This window comes from Dasypus novemcinctus, chromosome 11 (genome assembly GCF_030445035.2).
Source record: "Dasypus novemcinctus isolate mDasNov1 chromosome 11, mDasNov1.1.hap2, whole genome shotgun sequence".
In the NCBI taxonomy this organism is placed as follows: Eukaryota; Metazoa; Chordata; class Mammalia; order Cingulata; family Dasypodidae; genus Dasypus; species Dasypus novemcinctus.
Genome location: NC_080683.1, coordinates 99,014,266 through 99,040,644, shown reverse-complemented (window position 1 = coordinate 99,040,644; position 26,379 = coordinate 99,014,266). Strand labels below are relative to the sequence as shown.

The following is a 26,379-nucleotide window of genomic DNA, read 5'->3' as shown; positions in this document are numbered from 1 at the left end:
GACTACCCTTTTCAGCCACAATCCCATTTATAAACCAGTTACTACTCACTATAGTGTGTTAACATCATCTGTATCCATTTACAAACTTTTACAGTCAAGTTAGTTAAAACTTCTACATACATTAAGCATCAGTAGTTCTTCTCAACCCTCATCATATCTCCTAATAACCTATTCTCTAGGATTTAACTCCATGTGTTTATTCATCATATTTAGATCATATTAATGAGACCATGCAATATTTGTCCTTTTGTGTCTGTCTGGCTTACTTCACCTACTATAATGTCTTCCAGATTCATCCACGTTATCATGTGTGTTCCAATTTCATTTCTTCTTACTGCAGCATAGTATTTCATCATATGTATGTACCACATTTTGTTTATCCATTCATTGGTTGATGGACACTTGGGTGGTTTCCATCTTTTGGCAGTTGTGAATGATGCTGCTATGAAATCTGTGTGCAGATGTCTGTTCGTGTCATAGTTTTTAGTTCTTCTGGATATATTATGAGTAGAGGAATTGCTGGATCATATGATAGTTCTATATTTAGCTTCCTGTGGAACCTCCAAATTGTTTTTCACAGAGGCCGCACCACTTTACAGTCCCACCAACAGTGAAGGAGTGTTCCTATTTCTCTACATCCTGTCCAGCACTTATTGTTGTCTGTGTTTTAATAATGGCCATTCTGTATGGTGCTGAATGATATCTCGTCGTTTTGATTTGCATTTCCCTAATAGCTAATGATACTGAACATTTTTTCATGTACTTTTTGGCCATTTGTATTTTCTCTTTGGAGAAATGGCTATTTAAATCTTTTGCCCACTTTTAAATTGTATTGCTTGCTCTTTTATTATTGAGTTGTCTTGTCTTTATATAGATTGGAAATCAATCCCATTTTAGATATGTGGTTTCCAAATATTTTGTCCTATTGAGTGGGCTGCCTTTTTACTTTTTTGATGAAGTCCTTTGAATCACTAAGTGTTTAAGTTTGAGGAGGTCCCATTTATCCATGTTTTCTTTTGTTACTCGTGCTTTCGGTGTAAGGTAAGAATCTACCACCTACCACCAGGTCTTGAAGATGTTTTCCTACAGTTTCGTCTAGGAGCTTTATGGGACTTGCTTTGATCCATTTTGAGTTAATTTTTGTACAAGGTGTGAGATAGGAGTCTTCTTTCTTTCATTTGGCTATGGATATACTGTTCTCCCAGCACCATTTGTTGAACAGACTTGTAAGAAATAAATTGGCCATAGATGTGAGGGTCTGTTTCTGAACCATCAGTTTGCTTCTATTGATCTGTGTGTCAGTTGTTATGTTAATACCATAGTTTTTTTTTTGTTTGTTTTGTTTTGTTTTTACCTCTGTAGCTAGGTAATATGAGTTAAAATCTGGAAGTCAGAGTCCTCCAACTTCGCTTTTCCTTTTTAAGATGTGTCTGGCTATCTGGGACCTCTTACCCTTATAGATAAATTTGATAATTGTGTTTTCCATTTGTTTAAAAATGCTGGTGGAATTTTTATTGGGATTTCATTGAATCTGTGTATCAGTTTGGGTAAAATTGACATCTGAATGATATTTAGTCTTCCAATTCATGAGCATGGAATGTTCTTCTAATTATTTAGGTGTTTTTAGATTTCTTTTAGCAATGCATTATTTTCTGAATACAAGTACTTTACATTCTTAAGTTTATTCCTAAGTATTTGATTCTTTTAGTTGCTATTGTAAATGGAATTTTTTTCCTGACTTCCTTCTCTGATTGTGCATTATTAGTGTATAGACTCACCACTGATTTTTGCTATTGATCTTGTATCCTGACACTGTACTGAACCGTTTATTAGCTCTAGCAGGTTTGTTGTAGATTTTTCGGGACTTTCTAGATATAGGATCATATCATCTGCTAATAGTGAAAGATTTGCTTCTTCCTTTCTGATTTGTAAGACTTTTATTTGTTTTTCTTGCCAGATTGCTCTAGCTAGAACCTCTAGCACTATACTGAACACAGTGGTGACAGTGGGCATCCTTGACTTGTCCCTGATCTCAATGGGAAAACTTTCAGTCTTTCATTATTAAGTACAATTAGCTGTGGGTTTTTCATATTTGCCCTTTGTCATGTTGAGAAAGTTTCCTTCAATTTCTTTCTTTTGTAGTATTTTTATCAAGATGTTGTATTTTGTCAAATAAATGCCTTTTCTGCATCAATTGATAAAATCATGTTTTTCTTCTTTGATTTATTAATGTGGTGTATTATGCTGATTGATTTTCTTGTATTGAACTATTCTTGCATGCCTGGTATAAAACCCACTTGATCATGATGATTAATTCTTTTAATGATGGGAAGCGGACTTGGGCCAGTGGATAGGGCATCCTCCTACCACATGGAAGGTTCGTGGTTCATACCCTGGGCCTCCTTGACCCGTGTGGAGCTGGCCCACATGCAGTGCTGATGTGCGCAAGGAGTGCCATTCCATGCAGGGGTGCCCCCCGTGTAAAGGAGCCCCACATGCAAGGAGTGCGCCTGGTAAGGAGAACCACCCAGTGCGAAAGAAAGTTCAGCCTGCCCAGGAATGGTGCCGCACCCAGGGCGAGCTGACAAAACAAGATGATGCAACAAAAAGAAACACAGATTCCTGTGCCGCTGACAACAACAGAGTGGACAAAAACAAGAACACGCAGCAAATGCACACAGAGAACAGACAATTGGGGGCGGGGGTGGGAGAGAAATAAATAAATCTTTAAAAAAAAATTCTTTTTGCAACCGTATTCATTAGAGAAATGGGTCTACAATTTTCTTTTTTCTTAATGTCTTTATCTGATTTTGGTATTAGGGTGAATTTGGCTTTATAGAATGAGTTTGGTAGCTTTCTTTCTTGTTCAATTTTTTGGAAGAGCTTCAGTAAGATTGAATGCTTGGCTAAAACTCACCTATGATACCATCTGATCCTGGGCTTTTCATTTTGGGGAGCTGTTTGATGACTATTTCTATTTCTTTACTTGTGATTGATTTGTTGAGTTCTTCTGTTTCTTCTAGGGTCATTGTAGGTTATTTGTGTGTTCCTAGGAATTTTTCCTTTTCATCTACATTGTCTAATTTTTGGGCATAAAGTTGTTCCTAGTATCCTCTTAGTATCTCTTTTATTTCTGTGGGGTCAGTAGTAATGTTCTGTTTTCATTTATTTGCATCTTTTCTCTTTTTTTCTTAGTCTAGCCAAGGGTTTGTTGATTTTGTTAATCTTGAAGAACCAACTTTTGGTTTTGCTAATTCTCTCTGTTGTTTTTTTTGTTTTCAGTATCATTTATTTCTGCTCTGATCTTTGTAATTTCATTCCTTCTTATTTGCTTTGGGATTAGTTTGCTGTTCTTTTTCTCATTCCTCTAGTATGTCATTAGGTCATTGATTTTAGCTCTTCTTTTTTAATGTAAGCATTTAAGATGATAAATTTTCCTGTTAACACTGCCGTCATTGCATCATAGGTTCTGATAATGTTGTATTCTCATTGTCATTTGTCTCAAGATATTTATTAATTTCTCTTGAAATTTCTTCTTTGACCCACTGTTTATTTAGGAGTGTGTTGTTTAGTCTTCATATACATGTGAATTTTCCCTTTTTTGCTGCTTGTTAACTTCCGACTTTATTCCATTATGATCAGAGTAAGTGCTTTGCATAATTTCAATTTTGTTTAATTTATTGAGATCTGCTTCATGACCCAACATATGGTTTATCCTGGAGAAACATCCATGAGCACTTCGAAATAATGTATATCCTGCTATTTTAGGGTGCAGTGGCAATGTTCTGTGTATGTCTGTTAGGTTTGGTCCATTTATATTATTCTAGCTCTCTATTTTTTAAATTGATCTTCTGCCCAGATGTTCTATCCAATGATTAGAGTTGGTGTATTGAAGTCTCCAGTTATTATTGTAGAGATTTCTATTTCTCTCTTCAGTCTTACAGTGTTTGCCTCATGTATTTTGGGGCATCCTGGTTAGGTGCATATACATTTATGATTGTTATTTCCTTCTGCAGAATTATCCCTTTTATTAATATGTAATGTCCTTCCTTGTCTCTAATAACAGTTTTACTTTTAAAATCTATATCACCTACTATAAGTATAGCTACCCCAGCTTTTTTTTGGTTACTGAATGCATGGAATATCTTTTTCCACCTTTCATTTTTAATCTGTTGATATTCTTGGGTCTAAGGTGCGTCTCTTGGAGACAGCATATAGATGGCTCATATTTTCTTATCCATTCTGCTAGTTTGTGTCTTTTGATTGGGGAGTCTAATCTGTTAACATTCAATGTTATGACTGTAAAGGCAGTTCTTATTTCATTCATTTTGATCTTTGCATTTTATCTATTTATTTTTGATATTTTTAGTTACTGTGATTGTTACAGTCATCATTTCTAGACTCTCTTCCAAGCTTCCAAGCCTCTCTTTCTTGTTTTTTTTTTTTAAGCTGTAATACTCCCTTTAATATTTCCTATAAAGCTGGTCTTTTTGTTATAAGCTCTCTCAGTTTCTGTTTATCTGTGAATATTCTAATCTCTCCCTCAGATTTGAAAAATAATCTTGTTGGATATAAAATTCTTGGTTGGAAGTTTTTCTCCTGCAATATCTTAAATGTGTCATACCATTGCCTTCTTGCCTCTGTGTTTCTGATGAGAAATTGCCACTTAATCTTATTGGATATTCCTTATATATTACGCATTGCTTTTCTCTCGCTGCTCTCAGAATTCTCTTTGTCTTTTACATTTGACTTTCTGATTATTTGGATGGGAGTACGTATTGCTTCTTGGAAATCTATGGTCTTCAATAGAGCTGGGAAATTTTCTACCATTATTTCTTCAGATATTTCTTCTGCCCCTTTTCTCTTCTCTTCTCCTTCTGGGATACCCATGACATAGATGGTTGCATGTCTCTTGCTGTCCTTTATTTCCCTGAGACCTTTTCAATTTTTTCCATTCTTCATCTATTCTTTTTAATGTTTGTTTTCATAGCCCATGTTTTCGAGCTTAGCGATCCCTTCTTCTGCTTCCTCAAATCTGCTGTTAATGCCTCCAGTGTATTTTTAATTTCATTTATTGCACCTTTCATTCCTATAAGGTCTGCTATTTTTCTATACATGCTTTTAGATTCCTCTTTGTGCTCCCCCAGTGTCTTCTTAATATCCTTAATCTCTTTAGCCATCTCATTGAATTTGTTAAGGAGATTTGCTTGAACATCTATGATTAGTTGTCTCAACTGCTTTATGTCATCTACAGGCTTATCTTATTCCTTTACCTGTGCCATATGTTCTTGTTTCTTGGTATGGTTTGTAATTTTTTGTTGGTGTTTTCATATCTGACTTGTTAGATGTATTTATTCTGGATGCAGTTTGTCCCTTTAGTTTAGGGCTGTTTTCATCATTTCTCCCCTGCTCATTGTTTAGCAGGAGTTGAGGATGTAGTTGGTGCTGTAAGCTATGGAAGCTGAAGCTGCCCACATTGCCCCAGGAATTGTTGAAGCTTCTCCCACCTTTCTCCTCTGTGGGTAGAGACAGAGCTGCAGCCATGTATAATAATCCAATTTGGGCAGGGTAAGATTGTCTGTAGTTGCCCTGAGAGACTGGTGAAGCTTTATACCTGTTTGTCCTCTACCTAGGGTAGGGACTGGGCTGTAGTTGTGGGCAGTAATCTATGCCATGTGGGTCCAAAATGACCACAGTTGCCCAGATAAATTGACATAGTTCCAGACTCCCTCTCTGCTGGGGTTGGAAAAAGACCCTCTGGAGTTCCCAGCAATCTAATTCCTGTGGGTGAATATGCCTGTAGTTGCCCTGAGAGGCTGAGGGAGTACTGTCCTTTCTGTCCTTTAGGGGGTGGGAACAGAACCACCAATGCCCAATAGTTTAGTCCCTGTAGGCTAGAAAGTACCTACTGTTGCCTGGTGAGGCTGAGGAAGCACCATCCCCTGCCTGTCCAGTTGTGTGGCGGGGGGTTTTATGGGCATCCAACAGATCAGTCCCTTTAAGCTGAGAGTACCTGCCATTGCCTGGGGAGGTTGAGGAAACACCAGCCCCCTCCTATCCTATTATGGAATGGGGTTGAGTCTACAAGCATCCAACAGATCAGTTCCTGTAGACCCAAATTACCTGCCATAGTCCAGAGAGGCTGTGGAGACACCAGACACCTCCTATCCTATTGGGAGGTGGGGTGGATCCATAGGTATCCAACAGTCCAGTCCTTTCAGACTGAAAGTGTCTGTCATTGCCCAGAAAGGCTGTGGAAACACCAACCCCCTCCTTTCCTATTGGAGGGTCAGACCACTCTGACCATAAGTATCCATCAGTTCAGGCTGTGTAGGTCAAAAGCACCTGCAGTTACCCAGAGAGGCTGAGCAAACAAAGTACATCTCTTGTCCTATTGGGGATGAGGGTGGAGCCACAGGTGCCCAACGGTCAGGTTTATGCAGACTAAAAGCACCTTCAATTTCTCTGAGAGGCTGAGGGAACACCAGCCCCCTCCAATCCTGTGGGGATAGAGGTAGAGATGGGCTTGAAGGCACTCAACTAACCGGTTCATGTGGGCTGAAAACTCCTGCCATTGCCTGGAGAGGCCAAGGATACCCAGCACCTCTCCTATCTTATTGGGGTGTGTGCATGCAGCCCCAGGTGACTGACTGTTCAGTTTGTGCTGGTGGAGAGCACTTGCCCTTGCCTGGAGAGCCTGGTGCAGTTTCCGCCAGCTTCTTCTCTGCTAGAGGTGGGGCTGACCTAGGCTAGGGCTGCAGTCTCCCATCTTGGGTAAAAGAAGCCAGTCCCTAACTTCACCTGATATTCAGTCAGCCAGGCTTCTACTCATGCCAGGGGTAGAGTCAAAATGGTGGCTACCAGACTCTTTCCAACTTGGACAGGCTCAAACTCTAGCTGTTTCTAAGATTATACTTTAGTCAGCTGAGTCCACATCTGCAGCTGAAGTTGGTACACAACTGTTTCTTCCTCTATTGTTTATGGGAAATGGAGCTTCTAACTCCAGCCATGGAATAACTCCTGAGGTGGCTTGTGTTGCTAGGGTAGGATGGACCCTGGCCTCTGCAGCATGGCTTACAGTTTCGCAGAGAGGTGGTACAGGTCACCCCAGCTTGCTTCCGGCTGGAAGTAAGGCTGGGATTTAGGCTAGACCTTCAATCCAGTCTGTAGAAAGAAGCCAGTCCCTACCAATACTGTGGTTTTCAATCAGCTCCACTTTCTCTCATGTCAGGGCCAGAGTCAAAATGTGGTTACTAGCCTCCTCCTGACCTAGACAGTCTCAAAGTTTAGCTGTTCCTAGAATATATAGTTGGATCACTGCATTTTTATTCATTCTGCCAACTGTGTCTTGACTGGGGAGTTTAATTCATTAACAATCAATGTTTTTACTTTAAAGGCAGTACTTTAGCCATTTTGTCCTTTGTTTTTTATATGTCATATCCTTTTTTTTGGTCTTTCTTTCCCTTATTGCAAGATCATTTTCTGCATAGTTAATCTTCTGTTTGTATCTGATTGGTCCCTTTCTCATTTCTGGTTCTGTTTATTTTTAACATACTTTCTTTGTGGTTACACTGGGGTTTATATCTATATAACCCTTCATCTATAACTTAGTAATTCGAAAAGATACCAACTTAGCTTCAGTAGCAATTCCCCTCATTTATATTTCGTATGCCCATTATCAGGAAATATGCATTCTATTATTAAATTGTTTTGACTTTTTTAGGGATTAAAGAATAGATTTGTATATTGAGATACAGTATTATTTTGTTGTGCATTTACCCTTTAGTTACCCTTACTGATGATCTTCATTTCTTCACATTACTCTAAACCACTCTCTCTTGTTTTTTCAACCTTCAGAATTTCCTTTAGTAATTTTCACATGGCTGGTCTTTTGTTGACAGACTTCTCAGTTTTCTTGATCTGTGCAGAGTTAAAACTTTCCATCATATCTGAGGGGCAGTTTTGCTGGATAAAGAATTTTGAAGGGCAGTTTTTTCTTTTTCAGTATCTTAAGTGTATCATACCACTGAATTCTCGCTGCTGTGGTTTGTGATGAAAAATAGGTACTTAATCTTATCAAGGATCCCCTGCATGTGATGAATCTCTTCTCTCTTTCTGCTTTCAGAATTCTCTCTTTATCTTTGACATTTGACATTCTGATTAATATGTGTCTTGGAGTAGGTCTTTTAGGATTCATTGTGTTTAGAGTATGTTCCTCTTCTTGGACATTATATTTATGTCTTTTATAAGAGTTGGGAAATTTTCGGTCACATATTTCCTCAGATATTTTTTCTTGCCCTTTTTCCTTCTCTTTCCCTTCTGAGACACCCATGGCATGTATGATTGTGTGTTTCATACTTTCACTTAAATCACGAGACACTGTGTGCTTATTTTTTTCTATTCTTTCTTTAATCTAGTCTTCTGCCTATCTAATTCCAATTGTCCTGTCTTCTAGTGTGCTGGTTCTTTCCTCTGCCTATTCTGATCAGCTCTGGTGTCTTTTTTTTTTTTTTTTCTCTCCAACAGATTTACTTTGTTTGAAAGGAATCATTTTTGAAAGAAAAAACATGGGGCAGGGAGAGTGTGGAATAGAAAAGAAATACAAATGTCAGTTTGTTTTGCTAACTGTTTTATAACCATAACTAACTAGTACAAAGAATGCCCATACAAAACAATACTATAAAGGTTTGGAGATCAAGGAGATCAAGGTGTTCCCTTAGCAAGGCTGAGGATTTCAGTATCTGGTATTTGGAGTTTAGGCTGCAGGTCTTGTTTTGAAAGGATCACTGGGTGGGTGTCACAGTCCATGCTTTAACCAGATTTGAACAGAAAAATGGCCACTTGACCCAGGTAGAAGTAGTAGTGAAGTGCTTGGTTTCATGTGTCACATAACTCCTGAAGTTCCTCCCCACATTGGAGTGCCAGGTGGGGTAGTCTTGTCAGACTCCTTCTTGATATGGGCCACCGTGTCCTTCTCCATGTTATATTTCTCCAGCGCCTGAGTAGCATACTCCACCGAGTCCTTTTGCATCTCCTCCAACATGTCTGCATTTTTGATCACGGCCTTTGGTAACACATAGTTACTGAGGAGTGTGGTTGGCCAACTGCAACAGTCTTCTGGGGGAGGGGCTAGCAGGGCTTAGGCCTGGTGAGAGCTGCCCTCATTCCCAAAGCCCTGGCTGTGAAGTTTTTGAAAAATCTCTTTTATCATGCCTTTTATCCTCAAAATACATACCATGTTTTTTTTTCCTTAAATTTTTTTTTTTTAAATTAGCTAAGTTGTGAGCTTACAAAACTATCATGCATAATGGGCAGAATTCCCTTACATAAAATATATCATTGGACTATTACCACTAACTCCATAGCTTACATTTTGTATATTTTTCCATATATTCCCTATTATTAACATCTTTTGTATTGTCCATTTGTTATAGTTAATAGTACAAATATGAGTGTTGTCTCATGAGCTATTATAAATGCAATGTTTCTTTTTATACTTTCAAATTTTATGTGCACACCTTGTCTTCTTAATATCCTTTAGCTCTTTATTCATTTTTTCCTTTATCTCCTAGAATTGATTTGGAAATGTGTTTTAACTTCTTTGATTAGGTGTTCCAATTCTGTGTCTCCTCTGAAGTTTTAATTTGTTCTTTCGACTGAGCCCTATTTTCCTGTTACTAGAATGACTTATAATATTTTGCTGATGTCATGGCTTCTGATTATCTTGATGAGTTAACTCTGAAGATCAATTTCTCCCTCTTGCCTAGGCTCTTCTTCATCTGATTCTTGCCCTGGATATGTGGTACAATTTTTAAGATTGAACTTTTTGTGCAATTATTTCACCTCTAGGTGAAAGCTTCCTTTTCTCTGTTACTTTTACAGGAAATTTGATCTATTCTGTTTTTTTGCATGCAGAATTTTCTCCTCAGCTCTTATGATTTCTTGAAATTCTACCCCTCCCTCAGTACTCCCTTTTCCTTATACTTTTCAGGTCTTGGACTCTCTTGACTTACAGAGTTTAGTTTAATCACTGCCCGCCCACTTCCTTCCCCCCCCCCTTTTTTTTTCTGTGAGGTTTTTCTTCTTCCTCTTTCTTCCCCATTAGGGCATCCCTGGGAAGCCAAATGGTGTCAATTCAGAACAGGTCACCTCAGGAAAGTCTGGTTTGTGTTTGGTGGTTCAGCCAACAGTAACTGGATTTAGTAATCCATAGTTTTGCTGAGGTCTTCTCTCTGTCTTTCTCTGTCTCTGTCTCTGTCTCTCTTTCTCTCTCTCTCACACACACACACACTTCTTTTTAACCATGGCAGTTTTTTTTATATACAGCAAGACTTAGCAGCTAGTGTTCCACCCTGGGTCTCTGTGGACTTGCATCTCTGTGCCTGGATATGCATGGGTTTCTTTTTATTGCTGCGAGTGTGTCTACAATCTGTGTCCACAGCAGGAGGGAGTCTTGCCATTGCCTTTGCATGACAAAGCCTTGTAAGACCAAGTGAGAGGGAGGATTCCTATCTGCTTTTTTAGATTATTTTTCTTTTTCTTTCATTCAGCACTTATAGAGTCCTTCTCCAGTCTCTATCATGTTCCAAAGTTCTAAGCAAGTGAGATTTGTCTTTTTATTAGTTGATTTTGAGGAAAGACTTTTCTAGGGGATGTAGATGTCTTAGGTTGCCATGTTGATGGTCACTCTTTCCATTCTTTTTTTTTTTTTTTTTACAATTGCTTTAGTGCATGCTTCTCAATGAGTCTTTTTATTTCAAACCTTGCCCTTCTACTATCCACCTTATACATTGCCATTAGAATCAGTTTTCCATGCTGCATTTTTAATTTTATTATTCTCCTGCTTAAAACCCTTCAATACCTACAGAACAGTGTCCATAATAAAGTTCATTTGCCTTCTATGGCTAAGTCCCCTATTATCTCCCCTCCATTTGCACTCCCAGCATTTGTCTCTCCTAGTTGTCCTTTCTTCTCTGCTCTAGTTATATCAGACTCTTTGCCATATTCTGAATTGGAAGCCCAGTTTCATTCTTACAGGTTTTTGACATGAGCAAATAGTTCAGAGTTTTGCATAGAAGAATTGTTCAGCAGATCTTGAATGTATGGATCAATGAGTGAAAAAGGATATATGTTGGAATTTGTCAGTATTTCATTTGCAGACATGGTTATAAATATGCATTTAGCCATATTGGTTTTTATTTGGTAGAATTAAAGTCACTAACAGTTTATATTGACTTTCTTACTCTTTCAGTTTATTCTTTTTTTAATTAAAGATTTATTTTATTTATTTTGCTCCCCTTCCTGCTTTGTCCATTCACTGTGTGTTCTGTGTCCGCTTGCATTTGTCATGTGGCACTAGGAAATTGTGTCACTTTTTCTTGTTACGTCATCTTGCTGTGTCAGCTCTTTGTGTATGCAGCGCCACTCCTGGGTGGGCTGCGCTTTTGTCGCATGGGGTGGTTCTCCTTGCAGGGCACATTTCTTGCGCATGGGGCATCCCTACGCGGGGGACACCTCTGGTGGCACAGCACTCCTTGCGTGCGGCAGCACTGCACGTGGATCAGCACACTGCACGGTTCAGGAGGCCCTGGGTAGTGAACCCTGGACCCTCCATATGGTAGGTGGATGCTCTGTCAGTTGAGCCACACCGCTTCTCTTTCAGTTTACTCTTGAAGTCACTTCTGAAGATGACATATAACTCTTGACAATATTATGATATTTATGTTATGATGCCCATTTTATGTATATAATGATTTTCTGAGTTTCCCAAATTTTATGATGAATGTTTTCCTTCTGATACATAGGAGCCTTAAAATATACGGAGTTTCTATTTGTAGTGATGGAAATATTTTGGAAATGGGAGGTGATGATAGATAGCAGTACAACATTGTGAACATAATTAATAACACTGAAATATGTATCTGAATGTGGTTAAAAGGGGAAACAGTAAGGAAAATGCTAAGGAAATAAATGTATATGTTTTTTTTATTTGTACCAACAGCATCTCCATTATAGAATTGCTACCTTGTTTAATGTTCAGAAGAGAAAGAAGACAGGTACTGTGAAATCTAAAGACATTAAAATAAATGCTCTTATTTGTTTCACTTTTAAGGGAACACTTTCTACTATTCAGGACAAGAATTGCAATATATTTATTTCATTCACTCACTGTGCCTTTTAGGAAGATTACTGATCTACAGACAAGGCAGAAAGCTGTTTCCTATAAAGCTAAAGAATAGAAAAGGTAAGTGCAACTAGGTAAAACGAATGTGTTCACATTAGAAGATTGTCATTGTATAAAATTGTGTAGGCATACCATGCATATATTTTTTTGAGATATAAACACAAAATTATAGCATGATGTATAATTTTAAAATTCTTTTATAAATACTATGACACATGGCATATTTTAATAGAGTGTCTATGGTATATTATATGTTATTTTTTTTTGAGGTACGGGGGCTGGGGATTGAACCTGCAACCTTGTACAGGGGAAACCTGCATTCAACCTCTTAGCTGTACTTACTTACCACTATAATTCAGTTCAGTCATCTTTTTGAATTATTAAATTTTGTGTATTTGGTATTATCACTTCTTGAGAACTTACATCTCTTTTAGTACTTAGCTACATCGCTTTTAATTTACTGATGCCTGTCTATCTTGAAGGATTGATTAATTAATTAATTAAATTTAATTTAATTTAAGGATTTACTTCTTTCCGCATGTGTAGTTTTTTTTTTTTTTTTAAATTTCCCCAGCCTTTAATGATTTCATTATTTTTCTCAGCCTTTCAAAATCATGGACATGATCCTAATCTGGATTCAAAACTAGAAGACCTCACTCAAATTTCTGATTCCCCTATAAACTAGCTGTGATCTTTTGAGTAATCACTTAACCTTTGTTGTTTCAGTTTATTTGTAAAAGGGAGTAGTTATATTGGTCACACTGGACTCACAGAATTTTTTGATGATCAGAGATGAGGTTTGAGAAAAATGTTTTATAAACTGTAAATCTCTGTACCAAATGGCATATTATTATATTATTGTTACTTGGAGTCACATTTAAAAATTTTTCTGCATCAAATATCAACTCATGCTTTTAATTTTCTTCTTTCCCATAAAACTTTAAATCTATACCAGGAATATAGTATAGGTAGGGATTTGACAACTGTTTTGTGTAAAGATCCAGATAGTAAATATTTTTGGCTTTGTGGGCCTCTTACAAATTTAATTGCATATTCTTCTTTGTGTTTTCTTTTTGTGTAGGCTAAAAAGAGTTAACATAGCAGGCTTGTGATCACTGCCCTTGGAAGGGCCTGGTTGCAAGGTGCCTTGATTGGCATCTAGGAACTTGAACTTCAGGTGTGTTCCTGCCACACACAGAACTGATAAGAGTGATTAAATTGCACCTAAGCTGTTTTTACAAACCATGTGGTTTATGCTGAATACCTGCTTTCCTACTGGGAGTCTGGAATTTTAGTATGACTGGCAATGTGATCAGCCGCCTATAAAAACTGTGGACACCGATTCTCTAATGAGCTTCCATGGTTGACAACATTTCATACCTGTTGTCAGAACTTAATGCTGGAAGAATGAAACTCCCCATGTGTGTGTTTCAGTGATTCTTGTAAGCTTGCATCTGGTTGCTTCTGAACTTCATCCTATGCGCCTTTTCCGTTTGCTCATTTTGCTTGTATTCTTCCGCTATAATAAATTTTAGCTATTCATTCTGAATCCTTGGAGTCCTTCTAGCGAACCCTCAAATCTTGGTCTGATCTTCGGAGCCCTGACACATGTTACATACCTTTCAAAATGTAAAACTATCCTTAGCTTGTGAATCTTTGCCATCCCTCCAGAATCAGGCCTCATGGACTATTTTTTACTCAACCTTTATTACAAAGTATCTTCATTTTAAGTAATCTTTTATCATGTTTACTAGTTAGTCCCTGTCTAAATCTTTTCCTACAGTTGTGAGCTTTTAGAGAAAAGAAAAGGCTTTAGGTGCTTCTCTTTTATTTCCTATGACATAATTCTAGGGCAATACAGAATTGGCTATCAGTAAAAGATCTGTCATTTTATAGGATAATGTTGAACTTTACAGAAATAGAAATATTAATGTATACTTGTGATGTAATTGCAGGTATTCCACATAAATTTATATTGAGTATGTATAATTTAGCATTTTATATTGACTTTTAACATCTGTATCTCAGCCTGCCAAATATCACAGGTGACCTCAACACTTATTGTTTGGACAGCTATAATCTATTTATTAGGGTAGATCAGTGTCTATCTTAAGTATCACATGCACTTTCACCAGAATCTTTTTCTGCTTTTTTAATTGTCTTTTTTTTTTTTGTAAAGATACATAGAACACAAAAACTGTTAGGTTAAGAAATATAAGAGGTTCCCATACACACCACCCCACCCCACTCCTCCCACATCAACAACCTCTTTCATCATTGTGGTACATTCATTGCATTTGGTGAATACGTTTTGAAACACTGCTGTACCGCATGGATTATAGTTTATATTGTAGTTTGCACTCTCCCCCAGTCCATTCAGTGGGTTATGGCAGGATATATAATGTCCAGCATTTGTCCCTGTGATATCATTTAGGACAACTCTAAGTCCTGAAAATGCCCCCACATCATTTTTCTTTCCTCTCCCTGCCCTCAGCAACTACTGTGGCCATGGTCTCCACATCAGTGATAAAATTTCTTCCATTGCTAGAGTCACAATAGTTCTATAGTAGAATACCAGTAAGTCCACTCTAATCCATATTTTATTCCTCCATCCTGTGGACCCTGGGATGGTGACGTCCACTCCACCTCTATTTAGAGAGGGAACTTAGATCCTGATGGATGTGATTCTCTTGTTTGCAGTTGTAGGCACTCTCGGTTCCCTGGCATGGTGGTTGACCATATTCACCTCCCTGTTAGCTGACCTGGGTAAGTACAACAAACCAGAGAGTAGGTGTTGCAACTCGGCTGAGGCTCAGGGCCTCACTGGCACATGGCCAGTCCAGAGATTCAAGTCTCCTGAATATATACCAACCCCAACCACAGGTTGAGTAAAAGTGACAGAAGAGGCATGTGTAGAAAGGTCACATCTGCGTTCAACTCCATCATACTCAGGAGCACAAATTCCAAAGTAGGGCCCACTGACAAGGCACTGAACTCCAGAGCCATCTGCCATAACCGTAGAACTTGTTTGTCTCGGTAGCTCTCAGGAGCACCAGTACCTGGTGTTGTATCTGCTTTGTCTGTCTGTGGGATCCTGCTGAGAAGTGCATAAGCGTGATCCCTCTGGTGACCTCCTGACTCATTTTGTAGTCTCTTCATCATATAAACTCATTTGTTGTGATGGTTAGGTTATTGTGTCAACTTGGCCAGGTAATTGTTCCTAATTGTTTAGTCAAGCAAGCACTGGGCTAACTGTAATAGGAGGGCATTTATGGACTTTAGTCACCAATGACTTTACTGCAGTGGTAAGAATAGATAGCTGATTACAATTACATCAATCAGGGAGATTGCCATCAGCAATAAGTGACACTTAACCCAATCAGTTGAATGCCTTAAAAGGGGAAGCGATCCCAGCATTGAGAGAGAATTTCATAGCTCGTCTTTGGACAGCCAGTGTCTCCCAGAACTCGTCAAGAACCTTCATTGGACTTTCATCAGAGCCCCTGGTTGCAACCTGCCTGTGGAACCTGGACTTGTGCATCCCGATGGCTGCGTGAGACAGTCTTATAAAATCACATACTATTGACAGATAACACTGGTTGATTCTGTTTCCCTAGAGAACCCTGACTGAAACACTTTTCTTTACGATTTTCTCCCTTTTCTTCAAGATCTTTTTATAGTTGCATCACTGGCTAGTGATTGGTAGTAATCCCTCACCACCAGGGAGGCTCATCCCCAGGAGTCATGTCCCACACTGGGGGGAAGGTAATGCCTTTACATGTTGAGATTGGCTTAGAGAGTGGCCACATTTGAGCATCATGGAGGCTCTGAGGAGGTAACTCTTAGACACTCTGCAGCTCTAGGCCTAGTTGAAATTTCAGGTACACAGGCTTATAAGCATAGTCATCAGTATCAAGGACTCCTTCTTCACTGATCTTTGCCCTTGTACTTGGGGAATTGTTGCTGTTCCATTGGGGAAAGTGATGAAACTCCCCTGGCTAGGAACTTAGCACTCCCTCATTTGTCGTTTGTAACTCTACCTACTATGATAATACCCAATGAATATCTGAACATTTTTATATACCCTATATACGTGTCCTGGAGAACTCCCTCCCAACCATGTGTCCCACATCAATAACACCCCATATCAGTGCTTCTCCCCTGCCTTAGTTGAGCCCCTCTGTGATCCAAAACTTCTTAAAAAATGAAGCCTAACATTTTGCCAAATTCAATTAGTAGTAAAATGAAATAGTAATGGTAGGGTTAAAGATTAGCAATAGAATACATACTAATTTAGAAAAACTAAAATAAAAAATAAATTGGGATATTAAAAAATTAAAAATGTCGTAAAACTTTGTTTTTGATGTTTTGCCTTTCATCACTGTAATAGGTATTGCCCTGTATGTACAGTGGCAAGGCAGTCTATTTCATTCCTTCCTCAGTGTCTAGATCCTTTTTTAATTTTTAATTGTGTCTTCAAAAAAGTTTTTGATATTAGTTAAGTTGTATATACAATATAGGGATTCCCATATATCCAACATCAAACTTTTTTCCCTCTTCCCCAGTAATGATCTTTTTACATGTTCATGTTATATTTGCTACAGCTGATGTACAGATATTGAAACATAGCTACTAACCTTGGTTCCATTTTGGTTTACATTATGGTTTATATTTTAGACTGTATATTTTTCTAAATCTTTAATTACATATGGTTTACATTTTAGACTATACACTTTTATAAATATTTGGTGAAATTTAACATGTTCTATATCCATTATTGCACAATTTTGTGGAGCACCTCCATTGACCCCCAGTTATCCCTGCTTCCATCTACTCTGTTCCTCTCTTCCCCTTACCGCAGGGCCCACAGTGACAACCAAGCTCACTGCTTTAAGTAACAGATTCATAGATACTTGCAACAATGCTGAGCGCTTGACACACTAGACTGTCCTCCCCCATTGGGAGTCACCAACGCTCTCGAATGATACCCTTCCCTCTGAGAATATCAGGCCTCCCCAGGATGGGGGTTTACCTTCCCACTCATTGTATGGGTCTCCACCCAATGATGTAACACACTATAACAAGATGAGCATTCACACACTACCTAGAAGCCTGCCCCTGTGCCAGATGCCCCCCCCCATTAAGGACCTTAAAAAACCCTTATTATATTTTCTAAATAGTTTTTTCAGTATTATAGTTTCTACCACATACCTGGCAATCCCCAATGTTCACCTACTCCTCCCAACCTTCCCCCCAATTCCTTGAACCATCTGACCCATCCTCCTAACCCTAGTCCCCTTCAAGCCTGCAAAGGCCCACCCGGTAGTATCCCTATACCCCTGTCTTATCCCTTCCCTGCACAATTACTTACCCCGCTTTATCATAGATTTCCCTTATGTAGGCATTAGCTCACAACCTTCCTCCCCCCTCCAATTTCCTGTAAGCCTATCATCCAGTCTCTAGGTCTCTGAGACAGCTTGATTTGCTTATTTCATATTAGAGGATTCATATAGTATTTGTCCTTCAATGCCTGGCTTCCTTCACTCAGTATAAGGTCCTCAAGATTCATCCATGTTATCCCATATGTTAGTATTGTATTCCTTCTTACAGCTGAGTAATATTCCATTGTATGTATATACCACATTTTGTTCATCCATTCATCTGTTAATGTGCATTTGGGTTGATTCCAACTTTTGGCATAGTGAATAATGCTGCTATGGGCATTAGTGTGCATATGCTGGTTTGTGTCCTTGTTTTCAGTTCTTCTGGGTATATACCCGGCAGTGGAATTGCTATGTCATATGGCAAATCTATAGCTAGTTTTTTGAGGAACTGCCAAACTGTCCTCCAGAATGGCTGGATCCTTCTGCATTCCCACCAGCAGTGAAGGAGTGTTCCCATTCCTCCACATCCTCTCCAACACTTGTAGTCTTCTGTTTTTTTAATAGCCACCAGTCTAATGGGAGTAAGATGGTATCTCATTGTAGTTTTGATTTGCATTTCCCTAGTAGCTAGTGGTGTTGAGCATCTTTTCATGTGCTTTTTAACCATCTGTATTTCTTCTTTGGAGAAGTGTCTTTTCAAATCTCTTGCCCATTTTTTGAATGGGTTGTCTTTTTATTTTCAAGATACCAGATTTCTTGATGTATGCTGGATATTAGGCTCTTATCAGATACATGGTTACCAAATGTTTCATCCCATTGGGCATGCTGTCTTTTCGCTTTCTTGACAAACTCCTTTGAGGTGCAAAAGGCTTTAAATTTGAGGAAGTCCCATTTATCTATTTGTTCTTTTGCTGCTTGTGCTTTGGGTGTGAAGTTCATGAAGCCATTTCCTATTACAAGGTCCTGTAGATGCTTCCCTACATTGTTTTCCAAGGTCTTTATAGTTTTGGCTCTTAAATTTAGGTCTTTGATCCATTTTGAGTCGATTTTTGTATAAGGCTTCAGATGGTAATCCTTTTTCATTCTTTTGTATATGGATATCCATTTCTCCAAATACCATTTGTTGAAGAGGCTGTTCTCTTCCAGTTGAGTGCGCTTGGTGGCCTTGTCGAATATCAGATGACTGTATATGTGAGGATCTATATCGGAACTCTCAGTTCAGTTCATTTGGTTATTATGTCTGTCCTTGTGCTAGTACCATGCCATTTTGACTACTGTATTATGATTTAAAGTCAGGTAGTGTGATTCCTCCAATTTCGTTTTTCTTTTTCAGTATGTCTTTGGCTATTTGGGGCCTCTTTCCTTTCCAAATAAATTTCATAGTTAGTTTTTCTAGTTCATTAAAAATGCTGTGTTGATTTTTATTGGGATTGCATTAAATCTGAGGATCAGTTTTGGTAGGATAGACATCTTAATGATATTTATTTTTCCAATCCATGAACAGGGAATATTCTTCATTTATTTAAATCTTCTTTGACTTCCTTTAACAGTGTTGTGTAGTTTTTTATAAGTCTTTTACAACTTTGGTTAAATTTATTCCTAAGTATTTGATTTTTTAATTTACTGTTGTAAATGATATTTGTTTCTTGATTTCCTCCTCAGATTGCTCATTATTGTTTTACAGAAATGCTTCTGATTTTTGCAAATTGATCTTATTACCTGTGACTTTGCTAAACTCATAAGTTCTAGAAGCTTTGTTCTAGATTTCTCAGGGCTTTCTATGTGTAGGATCATATCATCTGCAAATAGTGAAATTTTTACTTCTTCCTTTCCAATTTGGATGCCTTTTGTATCTGGTTCTTGCCTCAGTGCTTAGCAAGTGCTTCTAAAACAATGTTAAATAGGAGCAGTTATAGCGGGCATCCTTGTCTTCTTCCTGATGTTAGAGGGAAGCATTTTAGGATTTTGTCATTGTAAATGATGTTAGCTTGGGTTTTTCATATATACCCTTTATCACATTCAGAAAGTTTCCTTCTATTCCTATCTTTTGCAGTGTTTTTATCAGGAAAGGGTGCTGTATTTTGCCAAATGCTTTTTCTGCATCTGTAGATATGATCATATGATTTTTTTCCTTCAATCTGTTAATGTGTATTACATTGATTGACTTTCTTATGTTGAACCATCCTTGCATACCAGGGATGAAACCCACTTGGTCTTGGTATATAATTTGTTTGATGAGTTGTTGAATACGATTAGCAAGTGCTTTCTTGAGGATTTTAGTATCTAGCATCATTAGAGAGATTGGTCTGTAATTTTCCTTTCTTGTGGTGTCTTTGGCTTTGGTATTAGGGTAATATTGGTATCATAGAATGAATCAGACAGTTTTCCTTCCATTTCAATTTTTTGAAAGTTTTAGCAATATTGGTGTTAGTTCTTGGTAAATTTTACCTATGAAGCCATCTGGCTCATGGCTCTTCTTACTTGGAAGGTTTTTAATGACTGACTCCATCTCTTCACTTGTGATTGATTTGTTGAGATCATCAATTTCTTCTTTTATTAATGTAGGCTGCTTATGTGTTTCTAGGAATTTGTCCATTTCCTCTAAATTGTCCTTTTTGGCATATAGTTTTTCATAGTATCCAATAGTCTTTACTTTTGTGGGGTTAGTGGTGATATCCCCTTTCTCATTTCTTATTTTGTGTATTTGCATTTTCTCACTTTTTTCCTTTGTTAGTCTAGTTGAGGATTTGTCAATTTTATCGATCTTCTCAAAGAACCAGCTCTTTATTTTTTCTAGTGCTTTCTTATTTTCTATTTCATTTAGTTCTGCTCTAATCTTTTTTCTTTCTTTCTTTCTTCCTCCTTTGAGGTTAGTTTGTTGTTTTTTTATGAAGTCCTCCAAGTGTGCAGTTAGTTCTTCAGTTTTAGCTCTTCTTTTTTGATGTATGAATTTGTCTGTGAATTTCCTTCTCAGCACAGCTTTTGCTGCATCTCTTAAGTTTTGATATATTGTTGTCATTTTCATTAATTTCAAGGAAATTACTGATTTCTTGGGAGATTTTCTCCTTGACACACTGTTTATCTAGGAGTTTGTTGTTTAACTTCCATATCTTGGTGCCTAATCTGGGTCTCTGACCCTTTCAGATTGCCAGCTTGTTTCCACTTTGGTTAGAGAAACTATTTTGTATGATTTCAGTCATTCTGAATTCATTGAGACTTTCTCTGTGACCTAGCATGTGGTCTATCTTGGAGAATGATCCATGTGTGCTTGAGAAGAATGTATATCCTGCTGTATTTGGGTATAATGTTCTGTATATGTCTTATTAGGTCCAGCTCCTCTAATATATTGTTCAAAGTGTTTGTTTCTTCATTGATTCTCTGTTGAGATTGTCTGTCCAGTGGTGATAGTGGTGTAGTAAAGTCCCCTAGTATAATTGTGGAGGCGTCTATTCCTTCACTTATTTTTTCCAGTGTTTGCCTCACATATTTGGAGGCGCCTTGGTTAGGAGCATAAATGTCTATGATTGTTCTTTCTTCTTGAAAGTTTACCCCTTTTACTAATATGTAGTGTCCATTTTGTCCCTCACAATAATTTTGTATTTACAGTCTATTTTGTCCAATATTAATATAGCTGTTCCTGCCCCTTTTTGACTATTGTTTGCTTGTAAGATTGTTTTCCAGCCATTCACTTGCAACCTCCCTGAATCCCTGGGTCTAAAATGGGTTTCTTGTAGACAGCATAGACATGGGTCATATTTCCTTATCCATTCTTCCAATCTGCGTCTCTTGACAGGTGAGTTTAACCCCTTGATGTTCAGTGTTACTACTCTCAAGAAGTTACTTACGTTAGCCATATTTTCTTTGGATTTGTATATGTCATATGTTGTTGTTTTCTTTTTTTCTTTCTCTTTTTGTCTTTTTAGTTGTTCTTACTCTCCTCCAACTCTGTCTCTCCTGTTTTTTTCTTTCCTCCTGCAGAATTCCCTTTAGTATTTCTTGAAGGACAGGTTTCTTGTTGGCATACTCTCTTAGTTTCTGTTTATCTGTGAATATTTTGAACTTCCATCATTTTTGAATGCCAGCTTTCCTGGATATTCTTGGCTGGAAATTTTTTTCTTTTAGTATCTTGGCCATGTTGTACCTCTGCCTTCTTGCCTCCATGGTTTCAGATGAGAAATCAGCACTTAATCTTACTGAGCTTCCATTGTATGTGATGGTTCTCTTTTCTCTTGCTGTCTTCAGTTTTTTCTCTTTGTCTTGTGAATTGGATAATTGGACAAGTATATGTCCAATTGGGGTAGGCCCGTTGGGATTTATGCTGTTTGGGTGAGTTGTACTTCCTGGACATGTACATCCATCTCCCTTAATAGGTTTGGGAAGTATTCAGTCATTATTTCCTCCAAACCCATTTTGTCTCCTTTCCCCTCTCTTTTCCTTCTGGGATGTCTATAATGCGTATGTTTGTGTGTTTTGTGTTGTCTTCAGGTCCCTAAGTCCCTGCTTGATATTTTCCATCTTTGTTCAATCAATTCTACTATCTGTTTGATTTCAGATGTACTTTCTTCCACATCAGTAATTCTTTCCTATACCTTTTCTAATCTGCTGTTATTTACTGAGCATGTAATTTTGATTTCTTGGATTGTGCTATTCATCAACATCATATCCGTTATCTTTTTGTGTATGTTTACAATTTCTTCTGTATGCTCTCCTCATGTTTTCTTAATATCCTTAATTTTCTTTCACTTCATCAATTTGGTCAATGATGCTTGTTTCGAGAGCTTTTATTATCTGTTCGATGTTCTGCTCCTCTTCCTAATTTTTAGTTTGTTCAATAGATTGGGTCACGTCTTCCTGATTATTGGTATAGTTTGTAATTTTTTGTGCTGTCTGGTCATCATTTTATCTTGATGGGTTTGTTCAGTTGATTAGCTTCTCATTCTCGTCTCGAGGTTTATTTAGGTGCTGTTTTTGTGTGTATTGTAAGTCTTCTCTTTGACACTTTGTTCTTATTCTATTTTCTTGTTGTTGTCTAAGTTCCCTTGAAGGAAGATATTAGGGCCAGGGAATGCAAAAGATGTAAGAAATGAAAAAGTATAAATGTTTGCCGAAGGACCATGTGAGACCTAGGAGAATGAATATTAAGCTCATGTAAGCTGTATAGAGTTATAACAAAAAAAAGTGGAGTACCTACAATGAGATGGTAGACTGAATATGGGGAAGACTATAGTATGAACTAAAAGGCCAGTGTGATTAGGAACGAGGGAAAGAGAAAAGAAAGGACAATAACAGAGTGGATAAAAGTTATAAAACAGAATAAAGGTGTTAGAAATAAAATGTCAGAGAAATTGGGGGCTAACAAAGAGAGGTGGAATGTTAGAATAACAACAGAAGATGGAAGATAGATGTAAAGGAAAGGGGATAGTGTTGGTCGCCAAAAGCAGTACACACAGAAAAAGAGAACATCTAGGATGAGGAAGCACAGTAAACAAGAAACCCTGCCTGTAACATCTAATAGAAAAAAAAAAAGGCAGTGGGGAGGGGGGACAATAAAGAAGAAAGACAAGAAAACAAACAAAAAAGACCAGACAAGGCCTCAAGCAAGGAGTCCTCTTTGCAATGGAATATACTGATTAGGAATCTGTCCTTCCCCTTTTCTCCCTTCCTCGCTTCTCTCTCTCCCAGGGCAGCAGGAAGCCTGTGTGAGAGTTCCCCTCCGAGATTCAGATGAGACCTTGGTGAACCAGCTCAGCACAGAAAATAATGGCTCTCAGTCTCTTTCAGAGAGAGCACCCACACCTTGCCGGGAACCCTAATTATGCTATTGGAAGCCTACCAAGCACATCCTCTCCCTTAGGTGTATTGAGTAGGACTAGTTTATTGCCTGACTCTACCTTCTCCCAGACCAGTTTTCCCTATCCCAGAGCATTTACATAAATTTAGCTTTCTCAGAAGATTCACCTCTCCTCTCCTCCTACCCTCTCCCCAAGCCAGCTGGCATGCTCCTCCAAGCTCAAAAAAAATGGGCAGAGGGGGACCAGACAATTGAACTTGCACTCCTTGGGCCCTTCTGCACCCCTCACCAGAACCCTCCTACTCTCAGAGTTTGTCTGAGATCCGCGGACTAGGGGAATGCTGGCGTTTGGGGAGTACTGGGTTCTGGGAACGCGGGCTAGGGGTGTGCGGGCTCGGGAAACGTGGGTTCAGGGAACACGGGTTACAGGGAACGTGGGTCGGGGATCATGGGTTTGGGCAACAAGGGACTTGGAAATGCTACTGTGAGAACGGCAGTGTTCAGGGAATGCTCTGGCTATCAACCCTAGGGAAAGGGTTTATCCTTCCCACAGCTCCTTGCCCAAGTGTCAGAAATGTATGATTTTACCTTGATGGAGCACTCCTTTTGTTGCGCTCTCTCCAGATCGATGCCCAGAAACCTTCTGCTTTGTGGGTTCCCAAAACAACTCACTCAGGCATGATTCTGTCCCCACTCAGTTGGTCTTTTGCAGGAGAGATGATGAGGGTGCACTCACTTGGACGCCATCCTGCCCCCTCTCCCAGATTCTTTTAATGTAAGCTACTATAGCAAGGGTTGGCAAAATGTAGCTTATAGGCCAAATCTGGCTCTCCATCTGTTTCTTGCGGTCACTTAGCTAAGAATTTTTTCATTCTTATTTAATTGAAGAAAATTAAAATAAGAATTATATTTTGTGACATGAAAATATATGAAACTCAAATTTCAGTGAACATAAAGTTTTACTGGAAAATAGTCACAATCATTTGCTTATATATTTTCTGTGTTTGCCTTTGTGCTACAACAGCAGAGTTGAGTGTGACAGAGATCAATTAGAAACAAAGCCTAAAATATTTACTAAATGTCCCTTTACAGGAAAAGTTTGCCAATCCCTATTGGTACGATATTCCTGGAATAGATTCAAATTATAGCTGGACTGATACATTAAACTGAATTTTACTGCTCCTAATTGAATAAACTCACAGATCTGATAAGATTCATAGATCTTCTGGTGATAGGACTGTGTCAGCTGGTTAAATATAAATGTTAAAATAGTACTTTCACATAGCAAATACTGTTTCGCTTATCTTGCTGTCTTTTAACTGTGTCTGATTTGTTCTTCTGGAGTCTTCTATTTGAATTACTGCCCCCTTCTGCTTAATTGCCTGACAGTGTCTAAGAAACCTTAATCATGTAGGTGGGTAGAAGATCAGTTCAGTTTTTTCTAAGTTGTAAGAGATTAATGTTTCTCTTTTTTTTCTTTGTCCTTCTTAAAGATTCAGTATCCCTTACAGATCTACTGGTACTATTTACCCAACTTATCTATTATTCACCAAGTTGCCCCAAGATGACATCTGCTGCACATTCAGGTAATTCTTATATTTTAAATATGAAAGTAGAAATCATCTAAAAATATTTAATTATTCTATTGTCTTTATGTTTTGAGTGACTGAGTTAGTTTAGCAAATAGTTTTCATTAAGATGCATTTACTCACAAGAAATTACATTGGTCCTGGAAAAAACCCATGCAATTTAATTTTGTTTATTGGTGTTGTAATATGTTCCTAATTTACTATCCTTTTATTTAGAATCACTTTCACTGAGAATTTTAGTATTTTTATTAAGGTCAGTGGGTTTACAAAAACTTTTTTTTTTTAAGATTTATTTTTTATTTATTTCTCTTCCTGTCCCCCACCCCCGATTGTCTGTTTTCTGTGTCTATTCTGTGTGTTCTTCTGTGTCCTCTTCTGCTCTTATAAGTGGCATGGGGAATCTGTATCTCTTTTTGTTTCATCATCTTGCTGTGTCAGTTCTCTATTGTATGTGGCACCACTCCTGGGCAGGCTGCACTTTTTTCGTGCTGGGCGGCTTCCCTATGGGGCGCACTCCTTGCATGTGGGTCTCCCCTATGTGGGGGACACCCCTGTGTGGCATGGCACTCCTTCTGCGCATCAGCACTATACCTGGGCCAGCTCATCACATGGATCAGGAGGCCTTGGATTTGAACCCTGGACCTCCCATGTGGTAGGCAGATGCTCTTATCTGTTGAGCCAAATCTGCTTCCCTACAAAAACTTTTAAGGGAAGTTTGAAAGCTAGTAATATGTTCTTTTTCCCCTTTTTCTTTCTTGTTATTATTATTGTTATTTATTAGTTGGTTTATTTTTGCCCTTTTTTGTTCTTACTGTTTACATTCCTGCATAGTTTGATAAGCTTACTTTTTTTAGCTAACATCTAAGACTTTAATCTTTTCATTTTTTTTTTAAAAGATTTTATTTTATTTTTTATTTCTCTCCCCTTCCCGCACAGTTGTCTGCTCTCTTTGTCCATTCGTTGTGTGTTCTTCTGTGACCGCTTCTATCCTTAGCAGCAGCACCAGGAATCTGTGTTTTTTTTGGTTGCATTATTTTGTTGTGTCAGCTCTCCGTGTGTGTGGCACCATTCTTGGGCAGGCTGCACTTTCTTTCTCACTGGGCGGCTTTCCTTATGGGGCGCACTCCTTGCACGTGGGGCTCCCCTATGTGGGGCACACCCCTGCGTGGCATGGCACTCCTTGCATGCATCAACATTGTACGTGGGCCAGCTCACCACACGGGTCAGGAGGCCCTGGGTTTGAACCACAGACCTCCCATATGGTAGGTGGATGCCCTATCCATTGGGCCAAGTCCGCTTCCCTCAAGCTTTTTCTTGGTCGTCTTTTTAAAACTTCCTGTTTTTCAGTAAAATGCCTGCAAGTCTTATGGCTATTGACTGGCTTATAAAAATGTTTTGAAATACTAACATTTCAAAGATAACTTTTATACT

The 26,379-nt window shown here is 38.3% G+C and overlaps 1 protein-coding gene across 2 annotated transcripts in view; it reads left to right on the top strand.

Annotated features, from left to right (window-relative positions):
- TBC1D32 (TBC1 domain family member 32) overlaps positions 1-26,379 on the top strand; it is a 251,432-nt gene that overhangs the window by 76,762 nt on the left and 148,291 nt on the right. For both annotated transcript variants that reach the window (XM_058307341.2, XM_058307340.2), the window contains 2 exons: positions 12,113-12,244; positions 24,853-24,945. In XM_058307341.2, coding sequence (XP_058163324.1) covers positions 12,113-12,244; positions 24,853-24,945 — 225 coding nt within the window. The remainder of the gene's footprint in view (positions 1-12,112; positions 12,245-24,852; positions 24,946-26,379) is intronic.